General features: G+C 44.2%; 1 protein-coding gene across 1 annotated transcript in view; it reads left to right on the top strand.

The window, feature by feature from the left end:
• Nucleotides 1-7,046: 7,046 nt before the first annotated feature.
• The window catches only part of LOC308239138 (zinc finger protein 548-like), an 80,098-nt gene continuing 64,228 nt past the window's right edge, over nt 7,047-22,916 (top strand). Inside the window, exon 1 of the mRNA XM_080651748.1 lies at nt 7,047-7,126. Coding sequence (XP_080507874.1) covers nt 7,097-7,126 — 30 coding nt within the window. The 5' untranslated portion in view covers nt 7,047-7,096. The remainder of the gene's footprint in view (nt 7,127-22,916) is intronic.

Genomic DNA, 22,916 nt, shown 5'->3' with positions numbered 1-22,916 from the left:
CCAGTAATCCAGTCTGCATTCCCACCAGCAGTGCACGAGGGTTCCTTTTTCTCAGAATCCTCCCCAGCACTTGTCGTTTGTTGATTTGTTGATGATTGCCATTCTGACAGGTGTGAGATGGTACCGCATGGTCGTTTTGATTTGCATCTCTCGGATAATTAGTGACTTTGAGCATGTTTTCATAAGTCTCTTGGCCTCCCTTCTGTCTTCTTTTGAAAAGTATCTATTTAGGTCCGTTGCCCACTTTTTTATTGGATCGTTTATCTTCCTTTCGTTATGGTGTATGAGTTTCCTGTAAATGTTGGAGATTAAATCTTTATCGATGACAACACTGGCAAATATGTTCTCCCATACAGTGGGCTTTCTTCTTGTTTTGTTGATGGTTTCTTTTGCTGTGAAAAAGCTTTTAATTTTGATGTAGTCCCATTTGTTTATTTTCTCATTAGTTTCCATTGCCCTAGGAGCGGTATCGGTGAAGAAATTGCTTCGGCATATTTCTGAGATTTCGCTGCCTGTGGATTCCTCTAGTATTTTTATGGTTTCCTGTCTTATGTTTAAGTCCTTGATCCATTTTGAGTTTATTTTTCTGTATGGTGTAAGTTGGTGGTCTAATTTCATGTTTTTGCATGTATCTGTCCAATTTCCCCAACACCATTTATTGAAGAGATTGTCTTGACGCCATTGTATGTTCATGCCTCCTTTGTCAAATATTAATTGAGCATAGTGGTTTGGGTCTATTTCTGGATTCTCTCTTCTATTCAATTGGTCTATATGTCTGTTCTTGTGCCTGTACCAGGCTGTTTTGAGGACAGTGGCTTTGTAATACAGCTTGAAAACTGGTATTGACATCCCACCTACTTTGTTCTTCTTTCTCAGGATTGCTGCAGCTATTCAGCGTCTTTTTTTATTCCAGATGAATTTTTGGAGAGTTCTTTCTAGGTCTGTGAAATAGGCCATTGTTTTTTTAATGAGAGTGCATTGAATCTATAGATTGCTTTGGGTAGTATGGACATTTTAATGATGTTGATTCTACCAATCCATGAACACGGTATGTTCTTCCGTCTGTTTATGTCTTCCTCTATCTCTTTTTTCAGTGTCCTGTCGTTTTCCGTGTATAGGTCTTTTACCTCCTTAGTTAAGTTTGTTCCTAGGTATCTTAATTTTTTTGGTGCGATGGTAAATGGGATTGCTTTTTTAGTCTCTCTTTCTGTATGTTCACTATTGGTGTATAGAAATGCCATAGATTTTTTGGTGTTAATTTTGTGTCCTGCTACATTGCCGAATTCAATTATTAAGTCTAATAATTTTTTGATGGAGTCTTTAGGGTTTTTTTTATGTACAATATCATGTCATCTGCAAATAAGGACAGCTTTACTTCTTCTTTTCCAATTTGGATGCCTTTTATATCTTCTTCTTGTCTAATCGCAATGGCTAATTCTTCCAGTACTATGTAGAACAGGAGTGGTGGGAGTGGGCATCCCTGTCTTGTTCCTGTTCTTAGGGGAAATGGTTTTAGTTTTTGCCCATTGAGTATGAAGTTGGCTGTGGGTTTGTCATATATGGCTTTTATTATGTTGAACTATACTTCTTCTATTCCCACCTTGCTGAGAGTTTTTATCAAGAAATGGTGTTGGATTTTGTCAAATGTTTTTTCTGCATCAATTGATATGACTATGTGATTTTTATCTTTCACCTTGTTTATGTGATGTATCACGTTTATTGATTTGTGGATATTGTACCACCTTGCATCCCTGGGATAAACCCTACTTGGTCATGGTGTATGATCTTTCTGATATACTGCTGGATCCGATTTGCTAGAATCTTGTTGAGGATTTTGGCATCTATGCTCATGTGGGATATTGGCCTGTAGTTCTCTTTCATTGTGTTGTCTTTATCCGGTTTTGGTGTTAGGGTGATGCTGGCTTCATAGAAGGAGCTTGGAAGTGTTCCTTCCTCTTGATTTTTTTGGGATAGTCTGAGTAGGATAGGTTTTAGTTCTTCCTTGAATGTTTGGTAAAACTTCCCTGTGAAGCCGTCTGGCCCCGGGCTTTTGTTTGCTGGAAGCTTTTTGATGACTGCTTCAATTTCTTCCATAGTTATTGGCCTATTGAGATTTTTAGATTCTTCCTGATTGAGTTTTGGAAGGTTGTATTTTTCTAGGAATATGTCCATTTCCTCCAGGTTGTCCAGTTTGTTGGAGTAGAGTTGTTCATAGTATTTTTTAACAATCCTTTGTATATCTGTTGGGTCTGTTGTTATTTCTCCTCTTTCATGTCTGATTTTGTTTATTTCGGTCCTCTCTCTTTGCTTCTTGGTGAGCCTGGCTAGTGGTTCATCAATCTTTTTATCCTTTCAAAGAACCAGCTCTTGGTTTTGTTGATCTCTGGTATTGTTTTTGTTGTTGTTGTTGTTGTTGTTGTTGTTCTTTATGTCGTTTATCTCCACTCTGATCTTTATGATTTCCTTCCTTCTGCTTACACTGGGCTTTTCTTGTTGCTCTCTTTCTAATTCTTTGAGTTGTAGCGTTAGGTAATTTATTACCATTGTTTCTTGTTTTTTGCAGTAGGCTTGTTGAGCTATGATCTTCCCTCTTAAGACTGCTTTCTCTGTGTCCCATAGCTTTTTGGATTGTTGTGTTTTAATTGTCGTTCGTTGCCATGACGTTTTTTTATTTCTTCTTTGATCTCTCTGGTTACCCAGTCATTGTTTAATAGCAAGCAATTTAGTCTCCAGGTGTTTGGTTTTTTTGGATTGTTTTTATTGTAGTTGATTTCCAGTTTTATGCCATTGTGATCTGAGAAGATGCTTGATATGATTTCTATCTTCTTGAATTTGAAGAGACATTGCCTGTGACCCAATATATGGTCTATCTCTGAAAATGACCCATGTGCACTTGAGAAGAATGTATATTCTGTGGCTTTGGTGTGAAATGTTCTGAAGATGTCAATTAATTCCATCTGATCAAGTGAGTCATTTAGGATTGATATTTCTTTGCTGATTTTTTGTTTAGAGGATTTGTCCAATGGTGCTAGTGGGGTACTAAAGTCTCCTACTATGATTGTTTTGCTGTCAGTCTCTCCCTTGATATCTTCCAGTAGTTTTTTCATGTATTTGGGAGCTCCTTTATTGGGTGCGTATATGTTTACCAGAGTTAGTTCTTCTTGTTGGATTGTTCCCTTCAGTGTTATGAAGTGGCCTTCCTTATCTCTTTTTATGTCCTTCACTTTGAGATCTAATTTGTCAGATATAAGTATTGCTACCCCAGGTTTATTTTTTTTTTTCATTTACATTCGCCTGAAAAACCATTTTTCCATCCCTTCACCATCAGTCTGCGTCTTTTTTTTCTGAGGTGGGTGTCCTGAAGACAGTACATATATGGGTAATGTTTTCTTATCCACTCAACTACCCTATGTCTTTTGATTGGGGCATTTAATCCACTTATATTTAAAGTTATTATTGATAGGTACTTGTTTGTCGCCATTTTTATTCTTTACCCCTGTGTTCCTTCTTCACTTACTATTTCTTCTTTTTACAGCAGACCCTTTAGCATTTCTTGCATTGCTGGTTTGGTGGTAATAAACTCCCTTAGTCCTTTTTTGTCTGTGAAGCTCCTGATTTCACCCTCAATTTTGATTGATAGCCTTGCTGGGTACAGTATTCTTGGATTCAGACCCTTCCTTTGCATGACTTTGTATATTTCATTCCATTCCCTTCTGGCCTGATGTGTTTCTGTTGAGAAGTTGCTAGTCTGATGGGGTTTCCTTTGTAGGTAACTTTCTGTCTTTGGCCGCTTTTAAGATTCTTACTTTCTTGTTGGTGTTTGCCAGTTTAATTATAATATCCCGTGGCACTGGTCTTTTGGGGCCCATTTTGTTTGGTACTCTGGGAGCTTCTTGGATTTGTGTGAGTTTTTTCTTCCCTATACAGGGAAGTTTTCTGTCATTATTTTTTCTAACAGGTTTTCCATTTCTTGCTCAGTTTCCTTTCCTTCTGGCACCCTTATGCGGATGTTGTTTCATTTCATGTTGTCCTAAAGTTCCCTTAGGCTCTCCTCCTGTTTTTTTATTTTTTTTTCTAGATGCTGCTCTGCTTGGGTATTTTTTCCTACCTTGTCTTCTAGCTTACTGATGCGGTCCTCTGCTTCTTCTAGTCTACTGTTGATGCTTTCTATTGAGTTCTTTATAGCAGCTATGTCGTCTTTCATTTCTTCTTGGTTCTTCATTTTCTCTTGGTTCTTACACATGTTATTGAATTTGTCTTCCATTCTTTTCAGCCACCTTATGACCATTTCTCTGAATTCTTTCTCTGACAGGTTGCTTGTCTCCATTTCGTTTACTTCCTTTTCTGATAATGCCTCCTTTTCTTTCATATGCAGGGTGTTTCTTTTTCTCCCCATGATCTCTCTTCTCCGGGTGTCTGGTTATGTAGTTCTCTCTCTCCTGTGTTGATTTAAAGGCACAAAATACAACACAACAACACACAACGCACAAGGCACTGAACACAAATGTATTCATGATACTAATAACCCCAAATAAAGGTGAACACCAGAGAAAAGAGAATTAGGGGGAAAGAAAGAAAAAAAAAAGGACTGCAAATATGAAATTGAGAAAAGGAAAAAAAAAAGAGAGAAAAGAAAGAGAATAAAAAATAAGAGTGGAAAAAACTATTTATATGGGGAGAAAACTCCAGAAAAACAGCCACTAATCCCAACAAATGCAAGCAACAAATACCTAGAGATGAATGCAAAGTACAAACAACAACTAATATCAAGTGAGGCGAGGAAAAACAGAAGCAAAATAACAAAACAAAAAGAAAAAGTGAAACATTCCCACAAACAAGCATAAAAACCCGATTATAATCAACAATCAAGCAAACAACAACAAAAGGACAGAGAGAAAAAAATTTGGATAGTGAATAGAAGAGAGAGGTGTGTATGGACTTAGATTAGGGGATTGGAAATTAGATATATAAGTAGGATGAATTTTTAACGGGGTAAAAAGAAGGAATAGTGAAAATCTAAAGCGGGAATAGGGTAAGAGAAACAGGATAACGAAAGGGGAAAAATGAGGAAGAGAGTGTTGGCATAAAGGTAAAGTTGAGATAGAGTAAAACGATGCTAAAGGAAAGATGAAAATATAATATAGAACACTAATCCCAAAATAAAATAAAGAGAAAATAAAATGACACTTTAAGAAAATGTAAAATTGTAGTAGTAATAATACTTACTAAAAATAGAAATGTAATAATTAAAAAGGTAAAATCAAGTGAGGAAAAAAGAAAAAAGTAAAAGATGAAAAAATAAAAATGTGCAGTAGTGAAGGTCATTCACTTCCTCTACTGTTCTGTTTGGCACGCCTTTTTCCTAGTCAGGACAGTATCGAAGTTCCCTGCGTTCCACTGCTCCTCAGTGTTGTAAGCCACAGTCCTGTTTTTCAAGCAGGCAGTACTTCTTTGTTATACTCCTTTATTTGTGTTTACACAAGAGTCAATTTGTGATTCAACCCCTGGGTGGTAGTGTTTCTGGATTGACCTCCAGGTCTATGAGTCCTCTCTAGCTAGTGCTTAGATTTTGTTTTCCTTGTCGCACTTAATACTGGTTTGGGGGAATGGGCTGCCCCAGAGCTGCTTCTCTCATCGTTATTCCCCGCTCTGATCCCCAGCTTCCACAAAAACAACTTCCCCCTGCAATCTCTTAAAGTCCCCAATTGGGTGATCCTATGTTCTCGGCTTTAATCAAAAGCAAGGATTTAAGAGAAAAAAAGAAAAAAGAGCCAGAGTAAGTGTGCGAACTCGCAAATTTTACCCTTCAGTGCTGCGTGCAAGTCTGTGTAGTTTTTTTTCTCCCTGGCTCTAAGCAGCCAGCACACTTTGAAAATTTTGAGGCTGCCCTTTTGCACCCAGTTCAGCTATGGGTTGCTTTTTAGAGTTCCCTTCTGTTAGCAGCCCTGCGGATCCCCTTCCACATATGCGGATCACTCTAGCCCCAATGGCCGCGGATTTTTGGGGGTGCAGACTTCCCTGGATCCTCTAGCTCCCACTGTGCGCGTTTCTCTCTCCTACCTGGATCACAGACCTCACGTTTACCTAGGCAAAATCTGACCTTTCCATGAGAAGGTGCAGAGCTCCTCTGAGTCCGCGTATTCACGCTGCTTGGGGTCTGGTATTCCTGGGTTCGCAGCTGTTCCCTGAGTGTTGTTGTTGTAGATTCCCGGGATTTTTAGACTTCTGATAACAGCCACTTTCCCCTTCAAGATGGTGCAGTCTCCGCATCAGAGCCGGTTGCTCCAAGAGGGATTTCAGCAGCAGTGGAGGCTGCACGGTCAGGGGTGCCCTCTCTGGCAATCCCCAATAGTCCCTTGGAGTATAGATGTCCCTCAACTCACAAATAAACACTCCCCGTGTGACTAGACATTCCTTTCCTTCTGTCACGCACTGTCTTGCAGTCTGTCTTCCTGTCGGCAGCCATCTTCAACTCTGCCCTGCATTACCTTTGAAGTTGTGCCTATGGGAATGAAGCTGTGTGAGAGAAGTGTTGTTTAAAGAACTAGGAGCAGCAGATTGTGAAAAGTGATGGCCTCAGCACCTTGGGAATGGGGTCAGGCTGATGAAGTGTGATGCCCTGTTTTTGGTGTCTTAGAGGAAAATTCGGAGGGGCTAAAAAGCTAATTTCTGACAAGAGCAGTGTGAAATCACTCACACTCTCTTTATGACCAACATCCCTCTCTAACCTATGTTCTTGACACCCACTGTATTGATAAGAGGCAGTGTGGTGTACATGGAAGGTCCAGATCTCAGGTATCTTCTATCTGCTCCTCTGCCTTAATTATTGTGGGAAGAAAAATATCAGCAGGAAAATAAGACAGTGGCTCTCATGGGATGAAGCCCTGGTATTTTCACAGATGTGAAGAGTGCAAAGAGCAGATGGGTGTGGAGGGTGGGGAGTATGACATACTTAGAATGTTATGAGTGAATCTGATCATGGGCTTTACTGTCCCCATTATGACAGGATGTGAACTTTAAGGAAGTGGCCATTGCCTTCTCTCAGGAGGAGTGGGTGCTCCTTGATGAGGTTCACAGACTTCTGTTCTGCGATGTGATGCTGGAAGTGTTTGCACTTGTATCATCGGTAGGTAAGACTTTCACATTCTGCCAGTGTCCTGAGATGATGACCTCTCTTTATTTATTCCTCATCCATAGCTTTCTCTCTCCCACAGTCAGAACATTGCCTCTGCTAATTTCCCCCACTGTCCTCTCAAATGTGCTGTGGCTACCAGGGATGAGCTGGATGGGAACCCTGAGCAAAGGACTCTATAAACATCCCTAACACCTGTAACCTCAAAAAGTACAGGAAGTGTTAGGGAGTAAGGAGTTTTGCAGTGAGCTTAATGGGTCCCAGCTTGTACTTTCTCTTCCTGGGAGGCTGACAGTGTCCACATGAATGGCTTCAATTTCTGCACTCCTTCTTTAAAAGGTTCTTTGTGGCAACCTGTGCCATGTTATGGTCTTTACTACACGAACTATGGGCTGTTCTTGTAAGGCCCCCATTCAATTGTTTGTAATATTCTGTTCTCTGAATACTATAGCAAGCTGGCCCAGTGCAGACTGCTCACTTCTTCATCACCTCTTCCTCTGCATTGGTGCCTCTGCAGTATTATGCAACATTGACTTGCACATGTGTTATGAGGTGCACATATGTGCTAAGTGGTCCTTGAAACCAGCTACTCCTTTATTGAATTTTACTTGGAGTAAGACGGAACCAACTTCTTGCACAGCTTGCTCCTGTCTTCTGCAAACAAGCTGTGCTGAATGCTGTTAGTTGAAGGATGAGCTGGAGCGCCATATTCTCGTCCATGTGGTTCTTGCCATATTTGTGTCATATTTATGAAGAGGCCTCCCTGTGTTGTGATCTTCATTAGCCCAGAAAGTCCCAAGAGCCTCTTATTAATCCTTCCTGCACATCTCTTATTTTCAGACAATTGCGTGGAACTAATGTGTGATGTGTAACACACTTTTGCAGTGGGACTTCCCCCTGTCACCACATCCATTTCCTTACCCTTTCTCACTTTACAGGTTGTTGGCATAAAATCGATGGTGATGAGGCCTGTTCTGATCAGAGTGTATCTATAAAAGGAGAGTCGCAGGTCAGGTCTTCTAAGACAGCTCCAAGCACCCAGAATATCCCTCTGTGTAAACTGTGTTTCACTGTGTTAAAAGTTATTTTGCACCTGACTGGATCTTATGCAGCATATTTTGAGCAGAAAGTATTCTGTAGTGACACATGTGTTGGAGACTTTTATTTTAGTGCAAACCCTCAACAGAAACAGAGAAATGAATGTGGGCAGGGGCCCTGGAAACAAGCTATGGACAGGGCTTCCTTTGTGAGCACACCCAGCTTCTACTTATCTTCAGTGCCTTCAACCAACAGGGAGGTTGGGGAAGACTTACGATACAACTCAGAGCTTCCCAAGCATCAGTCCACTCTCAACACTGAGGAGCTACACTGTGGCAGTGAGATTTCACAGGATTTTCTTGATGGAAAATGTCATCACCAGTGGGATGAATGTGAAAATGCTGCCAGCCACAACCTGAAAGCTGTTCAATGCCCGGTGTCTGTTCTGGAGAACTGCCTTTTGAGTGTAACAAATGTAGGAAAGTTTTTAGACGAATCTTTAACCTCATTCGACACAAGACAGTTTACACTGGTGGGAAGCCATATGAATGTAGAGAATGTGGGATGTCCTTTCTTCGAAGTTCTAACCTCACTATACACCTCAGAGTTCACACGGGAGAGAAACCATGTTGAGTGTTCTAAATGTGGGAAGTCTTTTAGCCATAAGTCTAACCTTATTAGACACCTGAGAGTTCACAGTGGCGACAAGCCATATGAGTGCTGTGATTGTGGAAAGTCCTTCAGGGGTGAGTCTAGCCTCAAACAACACCAGAGAATTCACACTGGAGAAAAGCCCTATAAGTGTAGGGAATGTGGGATGTCCTTTCCTCAAAGGGCTCAACTCACTTTACACCTCACAGTTCACACTGGAGAAAAGCCATATGAGTGTACTGACTGTGGGAAGTCTTTTAGCCAGAAATATCACCTTATTAAATGCCTGAGAGTTTACAGAGGACACAAGCAATATGAGTGCTGTGATTGTGGGAAGGCCTTCCATTATAAATCTTCCCTGAAACAACACCAAAGAGTTTACATTGGAGAGAAGCCATATGAGTGTAGAGAATGTGGGATGTTCTTTTGTCGAAGGTCTAACCTCACTGTACACCTCAGAGTTCACCCTGGAGAGAAGCCATATGAGTGTATTGAATGTAGGAAGTCTTTTTATTGTAAGTCTATTAGACACCTGAGAGTTCACAGTGGCGACAAGTCATATGAGTACTGTGATGGTGGAAAATCCTTCAGGGATGAGTCTACCCTCAAGCAACAGCAGAGAATTCACACTGGAGAAAAGCCCTATAAGTGTAGAGAATGTGTGGGATGTCCTTTCGTCAAAGGTCTAAGCTTCCTTTATACCTCAGAGTTCACACTGGAGAGAAGCCATATGAGTGTACTGAATGTAGGAAGTCTTTTAGCCACAAGTTTAACTTTATTAGACACCTGAGAATTCACAGTGGTGACAAGCCATATGAGTGCTGTGATGGTGGGAAATCCTTCAGTTATAAGTCTACCTCAAACACCAGAGAATTCACACTGGAGAAAAACCTTATAAGTGTAGAAAATGTGGGATGTCCTTTCCTCAAGGGGCTCAGCTCCCTTTACACCTCAAAGTTCACACTGGAGAGAAGCCATATGAGTGTAGAGAATGTGGGATGTCCTTTTGTCAAAGGTCTCACCTCACTGTACATCTCAGAGTTCACACTGGAGAGAAGCCAAATGAGTGTACTAAATGTTTGAGGTCTTTTAGCCATAAGTCTAACCTTATTAGACACCTGAGAGTTCACAGTGGCAACAAGCCATATGAGTGCTGTGATTGTGGAAAGTCCTTCAGGGATTAGTCTACCCTCAAACAACACCACAGAGTTCACTCTGGAGAAAAGCCGTATGAGTGTAGAGAATGGGGTGTCTTTTCATCTAAGGGCTCACCTCACTGTACATCTCAGAGTTCACACTGTTAAGAATCCATATGAGTGTACTGAATGTGGGAAGTTTTTTAGTCAAAAATGTAGCCTCATTAGACACCTGAGAGTTCACACTGGAGAGAAATGTTAAATGTGCAGGGAATGTTTAGTTTTTCTCACTTAGAATAACAACACTGAAGGAGACTCTTTGGGACCTTTTTTCCTGAATTTAAACCTTTTTTAATGGAACATGCTCTCTGATATATTCTTCATAAGTTTCAGGTACAAGTGAGGCTTGAAGGAGCTGCATTGTACTTGCTAACAAGCCCAGACCTACTACCCGATTGATGTCACAGTGAGCATTTGTAACTGAAGAAATTTCACCTCTGCCACCTGGCTCACCTGAAGAGTGTGCATCAGTCACAAACCCTGTGTCCTCAAGGGAAATGTATTCTGTGTTCTCACTTGTGCTTGAGAAAATTATGATTACTTCAATCTCTTTACAGGATCTTCATTCCTTTCTCTCTGACTAGGGAATGCATCTGTCCCACGGTTTTTCCAGATAAATCATCCTAAGCTAAGGAGTGCTACCACTTTCAGGGACATTGTGGGTCTCACATTATGCTTTTGTGAATTGTTTTACTTTCTAGTTCACCAACCTGCAAATTGCTTACTGTCCTCTGTTCTGGTTTATGATCTTTAGTAAAGATGTTTTTTCTTTTGTAGCTTTTTTTTTAAATTTCACTCTCTGGATGATTTGGTAAGAAAGTTGTGATCTATCATCATGGGGAGATGAACAAATATGGTGGATTCCCCAACTTTCAGTGCCTTGTAAAGCGTATAATAATGTCAGAAAAATCACTCTTTGCCCATTACTGACTTATTTTATACCACTGACCAAGGCAATGAAATAAAGTTGGCATAACTTTGTGGTTCTAATTTGCATCCTGGTGCCTCTAATGTTGGTGAGGTCAGTGGTCCCCCAGAAGAGGAGTTCTTTTTTGTGCTTCTATCATTGTTCTCACATTATCCTCTGATGAGTTGATTTAGGTTCTAATTCACCAACCTGCTTCCTGTTCTCTGTTCTAGTTTATGATCTTTTAGTAAAGGTGTTTTTTGCTTTTCTACCTTTAATCTTGTTGGTTATATTCACTGCCTGGGATGATTTGAAAGGGTAATTGTGATCTGTCAGCAGGGAGAGTGGAACATATATGGTGGGGTCCCACACTCTCTGCGCTTTGGAAGGCACATAATAATGGCAAAAAAATCACTCTTTGGCTGATATTGGTTTATTTTGTATTGCTGACCAAATCCTTTAAGGAAAATCTGCATGACTTTTTGGTTCTAATTTTTTTAGCCTGGTGCCTGTATTATTGGTGAGGTCAATGACCACCCAGAAGAAGAGTCCTTTGTTGTGCTTCTGTGAACAATATGAATTATATTCTCTGTTCATAGTATGTCTTACATACTGCAAAGGAGCCCAGTGCCATTTTGTGTGACATTGCATAGGCTGGTTTCATTTGTTGTTACACTGTGAAGTACAACTAATATTAGGACAAACACTGTTTTCATAGTGAGTGAAAGAGATGGCAGTGCATTGGATGAAAATTGCCTCTTCTGAACATTATCCACAAATGACCCAGTCCTGAGTCTTGTTTGTCCTTTTTGTAGCTGAAGTGATTGGTTGTGAAAAGAATGTCATGGTTTTGTGGATTCCCTGGGCCCCTGTATGGTGTTCACCTCAAGGTTATCACAACAGGCAGGAACTCAAAGCTAGAGGAAGGATAATTGTGTAATTAGTCCCAGGTTGTGTGTTTTGTGACAATTCAGCATTCTTGATGATTCTGATGGCAGTAGTCTTCACTTCTGGACAATATTTGCTGCCACAGAGGCAACAGTGATTCTCTCAGGAAATGAGGAGAGAGATGGTCATCTATACGTAAAGAAAGGTAATATGCTAATTTTCCATTATGGTGTCCCAGTAATGACCAATTTGCATATTGACATACCAGCAGGAGGCTGCACGTGCAGCAGGGGGCAGGCGGCCGGAGCCAAGTTCCCAGGGTTCTGAGGAGAGTGCCTGACAGGACCCCGGACTGCAAAGAAGGAAGTGGAAGTGGCCACGGGGAGCTCTTCCAATCCCCCTGCACGGACACCCTACCCCAGCACCCCTGAGGAAATGGGGAGGTTGACCAGACAGGGAGAGGACCCAGCCTTGGGGGTAGCTGCAGCCCACACCTGTGACTCCCAATCTCTTCCCCCGCCACCCCCACCAGGGGCACCCACAGCAGTAGTATGCTGGCGACCACCCGTCAGTGCCCCCAAGGCGCCCGTGGCCCACCACTGTGGGCCCCCTCTGCTGGGCCGGGCATGCCTCTCCTCCCTACAATTCCAGACCCGGGTGGAGGCAGGCCTGAGCGACCCCCCAGGGTCAGACCTTTTCCCCCAACAGCAGCAGCACCGTCTCTGCAGTGGAAGCACAGTGAACCTCACCGGGGGCGCAGCTGAACCCACCCTCCTAGCCCACCTGGCTCTGCGCTGGCCCATGCGCCCCCTGCCCCCCAGGAGATTGGAGCCCCACCCTGAGCAGGTACAGCTGCGAAACAACCACGTGCAATTTAAAGAATGGCACCAAGCGGGAAGGTTTGACAGTTACTTCCCCTTCGGCCTCGCCAAACCCCTAACGCCCTGCCCCCGCCATTGCCTCCAGGGCCGACCACCACTGCAGGGCTTCTGGCCAGAGCCCTCTCCTTGGAGGCCTGCAGAACCCTCTGCAAAGCTTCCATAGCTACAGTCCCAGGAAACGATCATGCCCTCCTCCCCTAATCAGCACCTTCTACCTGTGAGGGTGCCCGTGAGCTTAAAAATAACAATCCCTTCCCATTTAGACATCACTTACTTGATGAAACATTTCTAGGTTTATTAGCTCAGAACATCCTCATGACAACCCAGTGAGGTAGGCGGAGAAGAGATTACAATTCCCATGGTATGTGCATATGTATTCAGATCTGAAGCTCAGAGAGGAAAAGTGTCAAGCCTAGTGCTTCCCAAGGTACAGCACACACCCCACGGGAAGGGGGCAATTTGATTTAAAGTGGAGGCAATTCGAGAATGAGTTAACAGTGAAATTTTTGCATTTCTTATGATTCTAGGGGGCCTCGTCTACATTATCCTCCTACATAATAAAAGGCTAATATGCAAATGACCGAATTGTGGAATGACCGGTCACTATGATGCGCGCTGACCACCAGGCGGCAGACACTCAACGAAGGAGCTGCCCCCTGGTTGTCAGTGTGCTCCCACAGGGGGAGCGCTGCTCAGCCAGAAGCTGGGCTCATGGCTGGCGAGTACAGCGGCAGTGGTGGGAGCCTCTCCCGCCTTCGTGGCTATGCTAAGAATGTCCCACTGATAGCTTAGGCCCATAAGCCGTGGACATCCGCCCAGGGCTCCCAGACTGCAAGAGGGCACAGGCCAGGCTGACGGACCGCCCAACCCCCAAGTGCACGAATTTCGTGCACCGGGCCACTAGTGCCTATATAGAATTGCCATCTTAATTTTCTAACAACAGAGACATCTGTGTTTTTATTGGGAACCACATTTTAAAGTTTTACTTAGGTATTTGTATAACTGACATGCAATGAAAATTCCTTTTCTAATGTGTACTGTTTGGGGAGGTTGAACATATGGATAAAGCTCAGAAACCATCACATGTGAAATATGCTTCTCTGTTACTCATACTCATGGTGGGGCAAAAGTATGCTTACAATTGTGAGTATGCAAAACATAGAATTTATTTTCTTATTTTAAATAACTATCCTATATAATCCTATATAATAAAACAGTAATATGCAAATTGACCGTCACTCTAACACACAAGATGGCCACCCCCATGTGGTCAAAGATGGCTGCCCCCGTGTGGACACAAGATGGCCGGCAGTGGAGGGCAGTTGTGGGAGGTCAGGCCAGCAGGGCAGGGCATTTGGGATGTACCAGACCTGTAAGGGAGGGCAGTTAAGGGCGACCAGGCCTGCAGGGGAGGGCAGTTGGGGACGACCAGGGCAGCAGGGGAGGACAGTTGGGGGCAGCCAGGCCTGCAGGGGAGGGCAGTTGGGGGATACCAGGCCTGCAGGGGAAGGCAGTTAGGGGTGACTGGGCCAGCAGAGGATGGAAGTTTGGGGCAACCAGGCCAGCAGGAGATGGAAGTTGGAGGCCACCAGGCCAGTAGAAGAGGGCAGTTAGGGGTGACCAGGCCTGCAGGGGAGGGCAGGTGTGGGGGGGACCAGGCATGCAGGGGAAGCCAGTGGGGGCAAACAGGCCTGCAGGGGAGAGCAGTTAGGGGTGACCAGGCCAGCAGGGGATGGTAGTTGGGGGGACCAGGCCTCCAGGGGAGAGAAGTTGGAGGTGACCAGGCCTGCAGGGAAGGGTAGTTGGTGATGACTAGGCCAGCAGGGGAGGGCAGTTAGGAGTGACCAGGCTGGCAAGGGAGGACAGTAAGGGGTGACTGGGCCATCAGGGGAGGGTGGTTGGGGGCGACCAGGCCTGCAGGGGAGGACAGTTAGGGGTTATCAGGCCAGCAAGGGAGGACAGTTAGGGCGACCAGGCTGGCAAGGAAGGGAATTTAGGGGTGACCGGGCCAGCAGGGGAGGGCAGTTGGGGGCGACCAGGACTGCAGGGGAGGGCATTTGGGGGTGACCAGGCTGGCAAGGGAGGGCAGAGGAGGGCAGTTGGGGGCGACCAGGTTTGCAGGGGAGGACAGTTAGTGGCAACCGGGTGAGCAAGGGAGGGCTGTTAGGGGTGACCAGGCCGGCAGGGGAGGGCAGTTACAGGCAAACAGGTCGGCAGAGGAGCAGTTCAGCGTAGATCAGGCTGGCAGGGGAGTGGTTAGGGGTGATCATTCTGGCAGGCAGAAGCAGTTAAGGGCAATCAGGCAGGCAGGCAGGTGAGCAGTTGGGACCCAGCAGTCCTGGATTGTGAGAGGGATGACTGACTGCCATGGGATTGGACCTAAATGGGCAGTCAAACATCCCTCGAGGGGTCCCAGAGTGGAGAGGGTGCAGGCTGGGCTGAGGGACACACACACACACACACACACACACACACACACACACACCCATGAACAAATTTCGTGCACCGCCCTCTAGTCTATATATATAAAAGGCTAATATGCACTGTCCCCTTGGTAGTTTGGGAATGCGCGAGTTCAGTCGCTTGCTATGACATATGCTGACCACCAGGTGGAGTCACAGAATGAAAGAAGGCTCTGGCCTGCAGCCTGCAGCTGGGGAAGGAAGGTCCCAACCGGCAGCCTGGGAAGGAATGCCCCTTCTGGCAGCCAGAGGCCCCAATTGGCCCTGGTCACTGGCCAGGCTTAGGGACCCCACTCGTGCACAGATTTTGTGCATCAGGCCTCTAGTTTTATATATTTTTAAATGTATCTTTATTGATTTTTATAGAGAAGGGCAGAGGGAGAGAAACATCAATCTTCTGCCTCCTGCCCGCCCACTACTGCAGATCCAGGCGGGCATGTGCCGTGATCTGGAATCAAACCAATGACCATTCAGTGAACGTGATCATGCCCAACAATATAAGACCCAGTAGCCAGGGAGACTTTATACTTTTATTATTTATTAAGAGTTGTATTATTTTCAATACTAACAACTCTAAACCTAGTTTTGCACACCCTGTATTTACCTCTTGCCCTTCTACAATCTTTCGAATTATCTAGTCCTCCATACAGCCATTGATTTACCTCCTCTTACAATAGATTAGTTCATATTTTTCATAATTTTACAGGCACTATAAGGTGTATAATTTTTAACAAGCACTGGCTTCCTTCTTGCTACACAGGTATTTTTAGATTGAACAGTAATGTTTATGTAAATAGTTAATCTTTTATTGCTAATAATATTGCATTCCATGGAAAACCACTTTATCCATTGATCTGTCTATGGCTTCGGTTATTTCCACGTTTGGGGTTTTATAAATAAAACTGCTGGGAATATCGCATTCAGTTCTTCCTACAGGTGTATGTTTTACTTATCTAACTGTTGCAGTGTCAGTGAGTGTGTTAGATTTTAAGATAGGCAGGTCTGTGATCTAAAATGGTCATTCCCTTTGCCTCCCACCCACCCACAGTAGTGAAAATTCCAGGGTTTACGTTACTCAGCCAGCACATAGGATGGTTATTTTTTAAGTAACAGGCCAGGAAATGAGTATACTGTTCACTTGTTTTTGTTTTAATAACATTTCCCTAAGAATTCTTGATGGTGAGCATTTCTTCTTGCATTAAATGACGCTGTTTTTATCTCCTTTGTTAAAATGTCTGCTCAGGAACTTTTGCCTACTTTGTCAGTTAATTTATCATTCTTACCAATAGGAGGACAGTGCAGCATCTAAGACACGTGTTTGAGTTTCACTCCTTCCTCAATGACTCAAGTGACTTCTTTGCCATACGGAACTCTTGGTTTTCAAATCTAGAAAGAAAATTGTTTTCTCAGTTTTTATCCTATGAAAAATTAATATGGAAAATTAATACCCACTCATACAATACACTTATAAGTTTAATCTGCATTATTAACATTCTCCATCAGTGTTCTTCAAGTCTAAGCATTTAATAACACATTAAGTGAAGTCTAGGTTTGTAGTATTTCTCAGTTTCCCTGGTGTAAATACTCTCATCATCACCAGGTTCAATCTGCCAAAATGATGACATGGAACATGGACACGATAACATATTTCAGTAGTACATCGTTATATTTCATTTTCAGCATACTGATCAAGTAGTAATAGGTGTGCTCAAGAAAAATTATAATAAAACAGCTGAATTATTGGGAAGTGGCAAGTGTTAAACATCTTTAAAAGTTTGATAAAAGTGTAAGTGATTTAAAGTATCCAATTTGAACAGAATATATATATATATATATATATATATATATATATATATATATATGACACTTTTATTGATTTCAGAGAAGGTAGACAGAGCTAGAAACATCAACGATGAGATAGAATCATTGATCAGCTGCCTCCTGCATGCCCCACACTCTGTATCAAGCCTGCAATCCTGGCTTGTGCCCTGACCACAATCTAACCGGAGATTGCCTATGGTTCATATTACTCAACCACTGAGTTATACTGGCTGGGCTAAAACACACTTTTTAACGAGCACTTTTATGTTTCCATACATGCCTGTCTCCCTGAAATGAAATCCTCCCCTTTTCAGTGCTTCCTAATTGTCATATGAAATTACTGCTGCAAGGACATAATCTACCTTTGTAACAGCTTATTTCAAATACATCCATATAAAGACAACACTTAGGAAACTTCATGAATTCTATTCTAGCCTTCTATCACAATCTGTCGTCATGGTGGTTCTGGTATCTACCTATTCTCAGACACATTAGTGACTTATTTTACTTAAAACCCCTGATAAATTTGGCCCTGGCCAGAGAGATCAGTTTATTAAAGCAACATATCAATCATGCCAAGGTTGCAGGTTCTGTCTTCACTCAGGGCCCATACAAGAATCAAATGATCAATGTATAAAATTAATGGAACAACAAGTGGGAGTTTCTCTTCCCCCCCCCCAATACTATCTCTCTCTAATCAATACATTTGTGTTGTTTTACCAAATGAGTCAACAAATGTGAACACCATCACAGACCAGGGACCCTGTGGGGAACCAGCCATAAGAGTTCTCATGAGGGCAGAGCACACAGTGAAGGAGAGAACAGGAGGGGAGGGGCCCCTGCTGTCAGTGTGGCGGGTGGGGAACTGGGTCTGAGCTGCACAGACACAAGTAATTATGACATCTGTGCTCCCTGAGACTAAACCCTAAGGGATTGGGAAAAGCTCTGGGCCTGGACATGGGCCTTGTGGTCTCAGCACCTTCCAGCCAGGGGTGGAGACTGAGCTATTTTGGATTCAGGTCATTGAGGAGCCCAGATCCCTCCCAGGTGTTCCAAAGCAGCTCCTGCTACTTGAGGCCCTCAAATCAGTTCACCTACTTTTCAGCAGCCCACACACTCCCCTGAGCCCCATGGGCATTTTTGGAATCTTTCTACTTTTGCATTTCTGGGTAATTTTCCACTTTCATTTCATTAAAATTACCACCGCCCAATCTGTCCCGGAGGTAGTATGGATTCTCCAGTAAATGGTGCTGTGTTTTATTCAATGGTGAGCCCATTCTGCTATACAAGCATTTCCAGAAGGAGAGGCTTAGTCTCAACATGATACTACATTGGGGGATCCATTACAGGTGGTCTCCCCCCTCCATAAGTTTGGCCTGTGCTGAGCAGACCCTTGCTCCTCAATGAGGTGATGGAGCCTGGACTCTGAGGGACAATATACTGTGGGATGCGAGGTTGAAGGCAGAGAGGTGGGGTGTTGGGACAGGATTGGTGATGGGGTTTCCTGTTTGCATATGGGGGAGTGCCCATTGTGTGCGTGTCCTGTGGCACACTCTGGGTGGCCCCAATTGTTTGTTTCCGTGTGTGTGTGTGTGTGTGTGTGTGTGTGTGTGTGTTGTCCTCAGGGTATTGCCCATGTCTACAGTGTGGGTCTGTGTAAACCTGGACATAAGCCCAGCACCTGAGTGCCCAGCAGAGGCTGCGAGTGTTCTGTACCTGCGTGTTTCTGTGCTCATGTTCTCTGTATGTTTCTCTCTGAGTCTGTGCACCCCCATCATGGGCAAGTGCATAGGCAATCTCCGGAGAGGCGTTGTAGTGGCACCTTCCTCTATATCAATATGTTCCTCTTCCCCACCCCCAGGTGAGCCCCTTCTTCTCTTTCAGGCATCTGGTGTCCCTATGGAGGTCCCATCCTGGCTCTCAAGGATGGATTAAGCATAGGGTCCGTTCAGAGAGTCCCAGGCTGTGGGAAGGTGGGGAATTGGGGAAGACTCTGATGACAGACAGGAGATATAGAGAGTGGACTGGGAACATTTGGAAAGGACACTAGTCTCTGTGAAGGAGCTGGAGAATCCAGGATCCTTGTGAAGGAATATGAGGATGGATACATGTGGGGAAAAGCTGAGGGGGAAGACTTCTTGGCTCCGAAGTCCCCACTGGTAATGAGGAACTGGACATCCCAGGAGTGGGTGTCCCTTGCCATGTCAGACCTAGGCTGACAACTAATACAGGAAGGTGCCTGGGGCTCCATGGAGCATCACTCCTGGACTTCTGGGCTCTGGTCATCTACTGGGTGTGCATGGCTAACCCAACACGGGCCAGGAGGGAGAATTAGGACCAGTGTGGAGAACCATCCAGCGACCCTTTAGCACAGGGTCAGACACAGAACAAATGGAAAGCACAGGATCGCCATTGATGTTGTCAGCATTTCTCACCATCATCCTCACTGGGAGCACTCACCAGGGCAATGCAAAAGATAAGGAGACTTGGAAGCAGGTACTGACTGATGTTAATGGAAAATAACAGGGATGCTGGAATGCTTGCAGCCCTGTACCCTTCGCAGTAAACATCCTTAACATGTGGGTATTCTCCTTGACCATAGTAGGGAATCCAGGCAGCCAGGGATTTACCCAAAGTCACACTCAGAATTGGTTTGAATTTGCTGCCCATGACAACTTCCCAAACTGCTTTTTGGGAAGTTCATTCCTTTGAATCTTGAAAATCCATCTCGATGAGGAGAAAGCGAACCATCCTGACTGGTCACCACTGTCATTTCCTACCAGTCCCCACTCCTCTCCTTTGCTCTTGCACAGCATACAAGAGGTCAGCACCATATGGTCGCCCTAATGAGGCCCATCAAGTATACCAGTTCTGCTGCTGACCCCCTGAGGTTGGCTGCAGCTCTGTGATGTGCTTTGACCAATGAAATGTGGTGGGAGTGAAGCCTGTCACCACTAACAGAAGATTCTGGAACCACTGAGACTTCCCACCTTTCCTGTCCTTCTCTGATAATGTCAACAGGTACCTACCTGGTGGCTCCTCCTTTATTCCAGTCCCAGGAGAACCAGGGTGGACATGTGGTATGAACAAGAAAGATATCTACTTTACAAAAAGCCACTAAAGCTTTAGGGGTGTGAAATCTGGCTAATCCTATGAAGTAGAAACTCTACCCTCTAGGAGGCAGAAGAGCCTAGCATTAGAGGCCAGACTGCTGTGGTTAGAGACATAAGGGTTTGACTTCTGGTCCTGCCTTTTATTTACTCTATAATCAGGCAATCTACATGGAGTCTCTGAGCCTGGGTTTCCTCTCTATAAGACAGATGTTTAAACCATCTCTCGTTGTAGAGAGGATTAATGCATGTAAAGCATTGAATCCAGGGCCTGGCACCTGTAGTAAACATTCAGTAACTGTTAGCTCCATAGCTTCACAATTTGTATTGGCTACAAATATTCTAACCATGTATGGAATGTCAAATTGTTTCTTTTGTATCCTTTCAAATTTTGTTTTGAAACAAATAGGATTATGTATATTCTCTCATAGCCTTCTTTTTCTCTTACTAATGTGATATTTTTTTATTAAAATAAAAATGGGCCTTCTGGAATGGCTCAATTGGTTGAGCATGGTCCCATTCCCAGAAAGGTTTCCAGTTGGATTCCCAGTGAGGACACAGGGAAGGGGGCCATGTGAGCTCAGTCCTCAGTGTAGGGGCTTGCAGAGGCCAGTTGATCAGTATTTATCGCTTGCTCGCTCCCTCCCTCCCTCTCTCCTTAAAAGTCAATGAAAATATTACTATATAAATCATTAGTATCTGTAGTCTTCGGAAATAATTGAAATAATACTTTTCACCTCAAGGAGCATTCTGAGCTTCACAGAATCTGAAATAATGTCTCCAAACAAAAAGTCAGTTTTAGACAACACTCCCCAGACACCTGCCACCAGCCGCTGAAGCCTAATGTTGTCAGTTCCCAGCATCACTCAGGCTCCCAAACACCAGTATTCCCAATGGTCAGTGAGTGGCTGTGAGAGAAGATAGCTTGACCCACAGGCAGACAGCGCAGGGTTCCAGGGCAAAACAAAGTCAGGTGGAACAGGCAGGGGCAGACATGGCAGTTTGAGCAAGCCTAATCACAGGAACCAAGCATGGAGAAATAAAATGTCTCTGGACTCACAGCAGGAGGCGTGGGAAACTAGAGAAGGTCTAAAACAATCAGGTGAACTGGGGCATAGAAACAGGGTAAGTGCAGGTTCCTTGCTGGGAAATAATAATAGAGGGAATCCATTAGGTGATGACAAGGATAGATAGAGAGCAGGCTTGTAGCAAATATATACCCCTAGACCACAAGTCTTCATGGGAAATTCTTTATTGGGCCACCCTCCCCACGCAGGGAGTCTGAATCTGCTTGTAATAAATTTTGCTGAAATGTTCTCTGTGGTTTCATTCTTTGACTTCTCAAGACAAGACCATGGAAAAATCTGTGGCTACCCATTACCCTTATAAACTGGCATCCAAATTCTACCTACGAGGCCTCAAACAGAATATTACACAAAAGGAAATGCACCTAGTGATGGCTGGTTTTAGCCAATGAAAGCCAGTAGAGACGCATATTATCCAGGTGAACATGGTGAGGGCGGGATTTCCTGTGTCTTTACCTGGTGGTCAGGTTGACCTCTTTGGTATGTCGCTAGAGTCAGAGGCTTCAGAGCACCAGGCCTCCTGTCAATCCAGGCATCAGAGGCTGCATCACCCTGTGCAGTGGTGTGTGTGAGGCTTGTTGAGCACAAACAGGCGGGGAATGGGGCCTCTGTGCCTCCCAGACTCCTCTCCACTTACTGAACTTGGCACAGCCTCGCCTGATGTAAACCTCCAACCTGGGATGTGGGCGCCTCTCAGGTCCTGCATCCCAGGTCACAGCATCTAGAACTGTGAGTTGATTGTGACAGGCTGCAATGCCACCTTGTAAGGACATGGTATTGTGTATGAATCAGGAGGATTTGGGAATACTGGCCTTGTTTTGTGACTAAAGTTTTGCATGAGTAGTTGTACTGTGATTTTCAGGAAACTGGGGCTATGGATGGTCCTGAACAAAAGAGGGACATTGTGTGAGGTATGGTTCTCAACTTTTCCCAAATCAGCTTAGGAGAACAGACTAGAAGAGAGGGGACAGGAGTTGGGGACAGGATGGAGAAGTCCTGTCAAAGATAAGGTACCTGGTGCCGAAACCGGTTTGGCTCAGTGGATAGAGCGTCGGCCTGCGGACTCAAGGGTCCCGGGTTCGATTCCGGTCAAGGGCATGTACATTGGTTGCGGGCACATCCTTGGTGGGAGGTGTGCAGGAGGCAGCTGATCGATGTTTCTCTCTCATCGATGTTTCTAGCTCTCTATCTCTCTCCCTCCCTTCCTCTCTGTAAAATATCAATAAAATATATTTAAAAAAAAAAAGATAAGGTACCTGGCAAGAGTATGCACTGAGGATTGAGTCCTGAAGTAATGTGGTCATCTCCAGGACATGTAGCCCCGTTGGCTGGGCAAGGGTGCTGAGCAGCCTGAGCCCATGGGTCCTGGCAGTGGTGGCCAGGCTCTTAACAAATTTTTTATTTCCACAGATTTCTACCAAGGCAGAAATGCTTAGGGGTGCTGGATTATGAGCTGATTTCAGGGCCTCACACTCTTCTGACCTCTAAAATAGCAGTGTACTTGGACTGTCCTACAGCTGTCTTAGTCCTTGGACCTGGGGACACTGGAACCTCTCGTTAACTTTCCTGCATTCGTCTTACTTTCAGATAATTGCATGGAAGCAGTGTATTATGCGGAATACACTTTTGTATTATGCCGAGAACCAATTCCAGCATGTAATACTTACAAGAGTTTCACCAAAAGGTTGGTGAAGCTTGGGCGGCTCAACAAGGGTTAGCCACATATGTAGTTTACCTGTTGGAAA

This window comes from Plecotus auritus, assembly GCF_963455305.1.
Source record: "Plecotus auritus genome assembly, chromosome: 15".
Taxonomy (NCBI): Eukaryota; Metazoa; Chordata; class Mammalia; order Chiroptera; family Vespertilionidae; genus Plecotus; species Plecotus auritus.
The sequence above is the reverse complement of the archived record's forward strand: the minus strand, read 5'-3'. Positions and strand labels throughout refer to the sequence as shown.